This window comes from Lipotes vexillifer, unplaced genomic scaffold, assembly GCF_000442215.2.
Source record: "Lipotes vexillifer unplaced genomic scaffold, Lipotes_vexillifer_v1.1 scaffold472, whole genome shotgun sequence".
Taxonomy (NCBI): Eukaryota; Metazoa; Chordata; class Mammalia; order Artiodactyla; family Lipotidae; genus Lipotes; species Lipotes vexillifer.
Window position 1 is genome coordinate 2,383,879 of NW_006797698.1, and position 9,610 is coordinate 2,393,488.

The 9,610-nt window shown below is 52.2% G+C and overlaps 1 protein-coding gene across 1 annotated transcript; it reads right to left on the reverse strand.

Moving 5' to 3' along the window:
* Positions 1-1,769: 1,769 nt before the first annotated feature.
* Positions 1,770-7,203, reverse strand: GIMAP6 (GTPase, IMAP family member 6). The gene is given in 4 exon segments (XM_007472134.1): positions 1,770-1,835; positions 1,838-2,532; positions 4,912-4,993; positions 7,042-7,203. Coding segments are annotated over 4 exon segments (1,005 nt in total).
* Between the last annotated feature and the right edge of the window lie 2,407 nt (positions 7,204-9,610).

Genomic DNA, 9,610 nt, shown 5'->3' on the forward strand with positions numbered 1-9,610 from the left:
GATCTCTATGGCTTATTTCGTGCTTGATACAAGTTTGTACCCTTGAATACCACCAGTCTTATCCCCTGTGCCTCCACCTCCTGATAACCACCGTTCTACTCTTTCTTTAAACAGGTCTGACATTTTAGATTCCACGTATAAGTGATATATATTACACAGTACTTGTCTTTCTCTGACTTATCTTACTTCCAATCCTCCCAAATTTAATACATAAATGTAAGACAATTCCAACTGGAATCCCAACAAGATTCTTTTATGAAAATTAAACAAAGCGATTTTAACTTTCACACAGAAGAATAAATGCCTGAAAATAACAAAGGAAATACAAAAATGGAGACTGGGGAGGAAATCTGTGTGTCACATTATAATCAAAGCCACTCTAATCAAATCCATGTTTTATTCATGCAGGAGTAGAAAAGTCAGAAGACAAGAAGAGAATCGAAAATCCTGACAGAGATCTTAGGGAATATGAAAAATTAACATATGATAAACGTCGCGTTCCAGTTCAGAGGGACGCGGATCACCTACTTAATAAATGATCTGGCACAAAGGCTATCTTAAAAGCATACACCAAAATAAGTCTCTGTTCTGCCTCGAGACACTTGTCTGAATCTTTTAGCAAAAGAAATGCTTAAGCTTTCTTAGGCGTCCGCTGCGTCTGGAGAAGATGACAGCCGCGTGTTGCAGGGCTCTCCCCATCAGCCCGGTCGGCTGTTCCCTAGGATGTCTTACATCATTCACCTGCTTCTTTTCTTTGCAGCTTCCCTTTCTTCTCTGCCTCCTCCCATTCTGTGCACCAAAACACCTTGCTGGGGACCTACCTACACACCAAGACACACCCCACCCACACTTTCTCCCCACTGTCAAGGGAGAAGGGAAGGAGTTGCAGGTGAAGCGGAGGCGGGGCTGAACATCGCCTCTGTTCTCTATGGCCGGAGGGCCGGCGTCACGAGGGGCAGTAACAGCTGTGTGACCTCCCTAGTCCGAGTCTGCCTCAGGGAAGTGCTCCTCTCTGCCCAAGCCCACTTGGCACCTCCGGGGGCCTCCATGTCCTGCAGCCAGGTCTAGGCTCCATTTCTTGACCAGACCTGGCCCCCTGGATACCCCTGCCCCGCTCTGATCATCATCCCACCAAGAGGTTCCCACGGGGCTCCTTTGCTGCGATTGGGTGGCCTCTTTCAAGAGTGAGTAATAGGGCTGCGCCTTCTACCCCTCCCGTTTCTACTTGCTTTCTCCTCCCCAGCCCAGTGCCTGTCCTGCCCCACATGGCACAGGGCCTTAAAAGTCATCGTGCCTGCCCCCTTAGCGGGCAAGGACACAGCCCAAGAGATACAGAGGCACCTGGTCGACATCCCACACTGATTTGCTACATCGACGTTTAAGCGGTGACTCCAGTGGCCAGGATGCTGTGGGAGCTACATGGACGAATGAGGCACGGGCCTGCCCGCAGGAAGCTGTGGTCCTATCGGTGTTCTATTGCAGACTCGGAATGCCAAGGAGACGTGAGGATGGAGGGACACAGAGGAGGGAGGGCCCGCGTGTTCTGGAAGGTGTGATGGAGGACCTGTGAACTCAGGACCCCGCACACCGCTCGCCACCCCAGACCCTGCCCTGGACACTGGGAGGGTCAGTGACCTGTGGGACGGAGAGAGCAAGTGAGGGGCTGGAAGCCAGACTCCGGGGCCGAGGGAGGCTGGCAGGAAGCAGCCGTGGCTGCGTGAAATCCAGCGCGTCTCAGATGGGCGGCCTCCCCAGGAGCTGTGTGTCAGTCAGTGTGCCCAGACTCCTTCCGGATGCGACACAGTCCCTGCTGCCAGGACTCCTCGCTGCGCCCTTTCTCGGAGCCCTGGCCCTGGGGGACCCGCCCCGCCTGCTCTCGCTGGAGCAGGACGTCGCGCTGGGACTGACAGTAAGCCTGGTGGCTGTAATAACGGCCTTCGTGTTCCCACAGGACGCCTTCGATTTGTTCCATGAGCTCCTTCAGCTGGGCGTCCTGCTCCGCCCCCTGCGCCCTGTTGTTGAAGCCACAGTGTCGCCGCTCACACACGACGTCCAGCCTGGCAAGCTCCCGGTTGTCCGTCTCTCGCAGGTACTCCTCCAGGGAGCCGCCGTCTAGGTCTTCCTTCCGCGTGAACACCAGGATGGTGCGGGCCAGGATGCCCGCCCCAAAGAGCTCCTGGAGGCGCCTGACCCCCGCCTGATCCTCCTCGGTGAAGCGGCCCAGCTGCATCACCAGGAGCACCGCGTGGGGCCCCGGCGAGGAGAAGGCCATGGCTTCGCAGGCGCCCCGAGCAGTCCCTTGCGGCGCCGCCCCCGGGGACAGGATGTCGGGGGTGTCGATGACCTCGAGCTCCTTCCCCGCCCACGCTCGGCGCCCCCGCTGGAAGGCCTTGGTCACGGGCCCAGCACTGACCTTGGACTCGAACACTCTCCGGCCGAGGATGCTGTTTCCTGTTGCGCTTTTCCCGCTTCCAGGTTTTCCCACCAGGATGAGCCTCAGCCTCTGTGGGGTCCCTTCATCCTCCCTCAGCCCTGGAAGCATCAAGAGAAGGTGGGAGACCGGGGTTAGAGCCCATCCACCCACTTTAGCCTCACCAGGGGCAGAATGTCCCTGGGGGTGGGGGGGAGGGACAGGAGAAGGGAAGACCGGCGTCAGCATCTGAGACGTGCCCTAGACTCACATTCTTTCCTTCCCTCTCTCTTTTTGTAACTTTTAGAAAAAAATTATGGTAGAATATACATAGCGTGAAATTGACCATTTTTAGGTGTAGCCTTAAGTACCTTCATATTGCTGTGCAGCATCACCACTATGCAGCTCAAGAATTTCCCACGTTCCCAAACTGAAACCCTGTCCCCGTCAACCGCTAACGCCCCATTCCTCCCTCCCGCTAACGCCTGATAACCCTATTCTTTCTGTCTCTGTGTTTGACTGTTCTACGGGCCTCATATAAGTGGAATCGGGCAATATTTGCCCCATTGTGTCTGGCTCATTTCACTTAGCATAATGTTTTCAAGGTTCATCGACGTTGTAGCATGTGTCAGAACTTCCCTCCTTTTTAAGGCTGAATAATATTCCACTGCAGGTGTAGACCACATTGTGTTTATTCATATATATATATTCATATATTTTATTCATATATATATATTCATATATATATTCATATATATGTTTATTCATATATATATATGGACTTTGGGGTTGTTTCCACCTTTGTGCTATTGTCAATAATGCTGCTATGAACCTTAGTGCACATATGTTCAATATCTGTTTCAATTCTTTGGGCTATATTCCCAGAAGGGGAATTGCTGGATCATGTGGTAGAAAAGCTCCATTTTATGTTTAGGTTTTGTAACTTCTCAGGGTCTCCTATGTGGGAATCATCCCATCATGACCTGGGACCCTGAGCTTCCTCAAGTACCTCTGATTGGAGACCCTTCTCAGGAAGAGTGGTGAAATTGAAAGCACGCAGCCTCTGTGTCGGTCCTCTCCCTGACGTGATCGACCACGTCACATTACCTTTAGTTCTCCCAGCGAGGAGTGTTGTGAGGGTGGGTTCTTTTCAGCCTGACCCCCAGCTCCACAGCACAGCTGCACACTGGGGTCACATTCTTAAGCTACATCCTTGGAGCTGGGGCTGGACATTCTCACCCAGCAGAACGTTCAGAGCCATCAGCTGAGAGAAGCTTTGTCATGCCAATCTAATACTTAGAAACCCAATGTCCAGATTTTTTAGAGACGACCGGAGCTGGAGGGCAGGAAGGGAATTCCCTTCTCGTGGGCTCCCAGGAGCCAGAGCACATAAAGAAGAGCCTAACCCCAGCCAGCTTCCAAGTCTGTTCCACATTGAAGACGTTGATGTGTCTCAGTGGCAGAGCCCCGGCCTCCTGAAAGTAGGATTGGCACCGCCTCCTTCCAAATCTCCCAGCAACGTGTATCTGCTGCCTTTCTCCCTTGGCTGGCTGACCCTCCGACCAGTTTTGACTGGATGATATTGGCTCCCTCCAGCTTCCCTCAGGTGGCTTGAAAGGAATTTGAGTGAATGGGTGGGAGTTTCACAGAAGCAGGGAAAGTGCAGTGTTCGTCTCCACCCTCCAATGCGAAGCTGGAGGGAGACAGGGGTCTCCTGTCTGGGCAAGCCTGGAGGCGCCCACATCATTGGACTTTAAAGCCAGATTTTTAAAGTAATGCTTAATCTCGATTGCTGCAAAAAAAAGGGGAAATCAGGTGTCGGCACTTGTATTGTAATTTTCCTATGCAGCTTATTAATACGGCTTTCTCTCAATGGCTCAGGTCACTGACGTTCATATAGTAAAAAAAAATCAGTCGTGTTGAAATGCATGATGAATCACAAATCAATTCTTCTGGCCAGGAAAGTGGATGGATTTCCGGCCTTCCTATATTCCTAAATTCTGTTTTCTCAGGCTAGATGGTGAGGTTGAGCCCATGAAAGTTAAGCCCCTGACCCTGATGCAACAGCTTTTGTGGGGAGGGAGCCCCTTGGGAAGACGGAGCCCGGTCCTGGGGGTACCTGAGTGCATCCTGCTCGTTCATTAGTGCTTTGCAGCCCTCGTGACCCTGAGAGCTCTCACACTTGAGCCAGCAAGATGCCCACATGGAGCCCGGGGGCGAGTCATTTTTCACACCCACTCAGCACATCCTCCCTGAGACTCAGTGAAAGGGCGGTTGATGCTGTCCATCACCCCTTCGGCCCACCGTGCCCATCAGGGGCCTTTCCCTCCTATCTGGCCGTGTTGAAGAGAGGCCCAACCCAAACGCCCTTCGATGGCCGCCGGGTGGGCAAATCTCTGACAGGAGGAACTCCTGCTGCCTCTCCCAGCGTACCCCCTGCACCTCACAGGTCCCCCGGCCATGCCTCTCTCAAGTTTATGTCTGCTGGAAAGATGTTTTACCTCCTGACCCGTCTTGTGTAGGATCCTGAGACAGCCCTTCCTCGCGATTCTCCGGGAGAATGAGTTCATAATATTCTTCCTCCTAAAAAAAGAATCATATGTCTTACTGATTTTTCCACCGAGTTTTAAGAGGCGCCTGACTTGTGCCTTTCTCTTGCCAAAAGGAAGTTGTTTGCATTGGTTTGGGGGGGAGAGACGGAGTGAGGGGGAGTCTAAGACACCCTCTACATCCTTTAGGGACCCTGTTTCCTCCTTTCTCCCCCCTGCACTGTGGTCTCCATTTTGGGGTGATTCTGTGATGGAGAGAAAGGATCAGGGATGCATCCTGACAGATACTGTCCTGGGAGCAGTGGCCAGCGTGCCTGGGGGACGTGAGCAGGAAGTTGCTGGAGGGGTTGGTGAGGGGCTTTTGGGGCCAGAATGATCTGTGGGGAGAGCCCGGCAGCAAGGGCTGCAGAGGCCAAGAGCTGGGTGGTGAGGAGGGCGGCAGACTCGCACAGGCTCCCTCTCCACGTGGGGCCCAGTCCCGGTCCTGCTGGGGGCCCGGAGGACTCGGCGCTCCTCCCCAGGCCAGCAGCCAGGTGGACGCACTGCCTGGGCCTCAATGTCCCTGGAGGTGTGAATGCTGGGCCACAACTACGTGTTCGTGACACCTCTTCCCTGTAGAAGGTTCCAGCACATTTTTTGACCTTCTGTAGAGCGATTCCTAGTCCTCTTTGCAAAGGAGGGCCGTGTCACCCACCCAGGAACTCGCGTCACCCTGAGGAGAGAGCAGCGTATCCTGCCTTCAATCCGTGCCACCCTGCAGACCAACACGGCTCCCTGTTTCAGGAGTCCATCATGTTGTATCTGCTTGGTATTCTTTGTGGGATGGGGAGGGAACCGTATGGCCCCATGACTGTTTTTCTGGAATGTGTAGGACACTCAGAGACAATCACAGTCAGATGACATTCTCCAGATGGAGGCTCTGAGTTGAAGGGGATGGTAACTCCGGGGGAACGTCCATAGACATAGCTTTCCAGTCACCACGGAATCCCTGGGGGGGGCTAAGGCTCTCTGCTCACCTGGCCCACCACCTCAGTCCTCACCAGATCCCAGGGGCTGGCTGGGGACCTGCGGGGCTGTGGCCGCAGGACTGGGGGTTCAGTGATGTCAGCTCGAACGTGCCAGCTGAGAGTGGACCCAGCCCAGGAGGTTTGGTGACTTGCCAGGGAGAGTGACCAGGCCAGGTGAGCATCTTCACCCAGACCTGTTCAGCCGCATTCTTGTGAGGACGCAGGCTTTTACCGCTCAAAGGGGCACCCTGTCTTTGCAAAGTGGAGATCCCTCAATCTCTTTGTCCTTGGGGCCCTTACATCATTGGTGGAAACGGAGGCAGCACTTGGCCCAGGAAACCTCCTTCCTCCTCTAGAGAGAAGGGTGGTGAGAAGAAGATACAGGCCGGGCCGGGACCAGGGCAGGTGGGCGAGGCAGACCCTGCGCTCCACCCTCACGCCCAGACAGCGCATCTGCCCAGCCCCTGGCCGCCTCAGCCTACACCCTGCCCGACAGGGCATCACACATGTGCCACGTGCCACAGTGTTTGTCTCCAACATGGAGCAGATACGTCACCTTTGTGAGGTTTCTCAGGAAAGCAGTGAAACTCACAGAAGCGTCTTGCCCAGGAGTAAACAGTGAGTTCCAGGCAGAGCACAAAGGGTACAAGGTTCTCCCGACTTCTTAGCCCTGGCTCCTTTTATTGCACCTCAGACACGCGCGCGCACACACACACACTACTTACACACATACACTCACAAAAGTACGAACACACACAAACATAGCACACACATACCTACACAACACACATGAACATATATATTCACAAACACAACACATAAACACATACATATACAAACACGAATATAAGACACACACACATATTCTCACAAACGTATAAACATACCTACAACACACACACACACAAACATAACACACACAGAAAACACACATACACTCACCTACACACAAAGAGACATACACAACACACACATACACACACACTACCCACACTATCCCCACTACACACTCTCAAACACGACAAACACAAATACACATCACACACAGACACAGTCCCCACACACTCGGACTTACCTCCATGCTGCCTGCTGGGCAGGACGAATGGCAATGTCCTGTGTCTTCCGGGGTCGCGGGCACTCGTGAATTCTTTGTTTCCCTTTTTAGAGCTGCCCCAGTGCAGGCTGAATGGAGAAGGTAAAAGAAAGTGTCCCAGGCGTATGAATAGATAGAGGACATAGCTTATAGTTTTTCAGCAAAATGTGATCTGAAAGCTCAGCTCAAAAACTCCCCTTGAGGGCTTCCCTGGTGGCGCAGTGGTTGCGAGTCCGCCTGCCGATGCAGGGGACGCGGGTTCGTGCCCCGGTCCGGGAAGATCCCACACGCCGCGGAGCGGCTGGGCCCGTGAGCCGTGTCCGTTGAGCCTGCGCGTCCGGAGCCTGTGCTCCGCGGCGGGAGAGGCCACAACAGTGAGAGGCCCGCGTACTGCAAAAAACAAACAAACAAAAAAAAACAAACTGCCCTTGAAAGCGCAGCCGTGAGCTGTGAGATGAGGGAAGAGGAAGTGGTAGGAACACCAGGCCAAGCCCTCATGACTCAGAAAGCTCTGCCAGCTGCATTTCCTCTGCAGCCATGACAACAGCCACAGGAAAAACAAGAACACGTGTATTGTTATTATTTTTATTCTGAACTAGCACAGCTAGAGCTCAGAGGCTTAAAGCAAAGCAGCAGATCTCTCAGAAAATGTTGCGCCTGGGGAAAGATTTTTTACTGATTTCCCCCCTTTTTTGAGAATTACCCACTTCCTGCAGACATCCTCTGCCTTCCGGGTCATGACAGATATTCTTTGTCTCTCTTTCTCCCCCAAGCTCCTCCTTCATCCACTCCACTGGCTGTCCAGGGTCTCCAGCTCGCTGACCCTACATCTTGGGACTCATCAGCTCCATAATCCCATGGACCAGGAGCCACACGAGCCAATTCTTTATAAGTCTCTCTACATGTGTGTGTGTATACACACACATATGCACACACATACGCACACACGTGCACACACACACACACATTCTGCATCTGAAAATTCCAAAATCTGTGTCACATCTGAGTCTGGTTCTAATGTTTGCTTTGTGTGTTTTCTCCTGCCTTTCAGCACGCCCTGTAATGTTGTTGAAAGCCTGACATGATATGTCAGATATTAGGAACTGAGGTGAATAGGCCTATGGTGTGAGATGTGATGTTGATTTGGCTACGAGCTGTGCTTAATGTTTGTTGTAGCTGTAGGTGCTAGAGGCTTCAGTTTCCTCTAGTGCCCTTGTGTTGTCTCCCCCGTTGTCTGTGGGTTTCCCTAAAACCCCTTCTTAAATAGAGCTTGTGCCTTGCTGTCCTCTCAGCTTTAATTCACTGTTTTCATACTGGACTCCTGCTGATGTGGGGTAGGGAGTGAAGGAGGGGAAGCATCATGTTGGGACTGAATCTCACTCTTAAAGTGGGTCTGTGTTTTTTGACGGCGGTCCCCAACCTTTTTGGCAACAGGGACCGGTGTCATGGGAGACAATTTTTGCATGGACAGGGAGGGGTGAGGTGATGGTTCAGGCAGTAATGCCATTGGATGGGGTCATGGTTCAGGCGGTAATGCAAGCTATGGGGAGCCATGGGGAGCGGCAGGTGAAGCTTCACTCGCTCACCCGCTGCTCACCTCCTGTTGTGCCGCCCGGTTCCTAACAGGCTGTGGACCGGTACCGGTCCACCACCCGGGGGTTGAGAACCCCTGCTTTGGGGTGCCAACAACATTCTGTGTCTTTAGCTGAGTGCTTGTTACTTGGATGTGTTCAGTTTGTGACAACTGACCATTTAATGAGCTGTAAACATATATGAGCCCTTTCCTCTATTAATACTATGCTGCGGGGACTTTCCTGGTGGTCCAGTGGTAAAGAATCCACTTTCCAATGCAGGGGACACAGGTTCCATCTCTGGTCGGGGAACTAAGATCCCACATGCTGCAGGACAACTAAGCCGGTGCACCACAACTACTGAGCTCGCGCACCACACGAGAGAGCCTGCATGCTGCAAACTACAGGGCCCATGTGCCCTGGAGCCCGCGCGCTACAACTAGAGAGAGAAAACCTGCACACCACAACTAGAGAGAAGCCCGCACTGCAACTAGAGAGAAGCCCAAGCAGATTGTGCACTGTAATGAAAAGATTCCGCGTGCCACAACAAAGATCCTGAGTGCTGCAACTAAGACCTGATGCAGCAGCTCCCCCACACACACAAAAAAAATAAGGAAAATAAATAAATATTTTAAAAATATACTATACTGCACAAAAACTTAAAATTGAAAACAAAAAGAAGAAAGTGGCTAATGAACACACACAAGATCATAGACTAGAAAATGCAAGTGTATGCAACCCGCCTGGAAAGAACACTACCATGAAAATGTCAGTACGTTCCTCCGAGGTGTGCGGATGCATTTAATTCAAGGCCTATTTTCTTAAAGGTCCTTGTAGTTTTCTTTTTTTATACTGGTTAGGGAAGTTGGTTCTAAAGCACAGATGAAAATACACCTGTAAGTTTAGCCAGCTTCCAGAAGGACGAAAACAGTCTCATACGATAGAGTCACCGGGAAATGCCCCGAGCCCTGCATTCCACA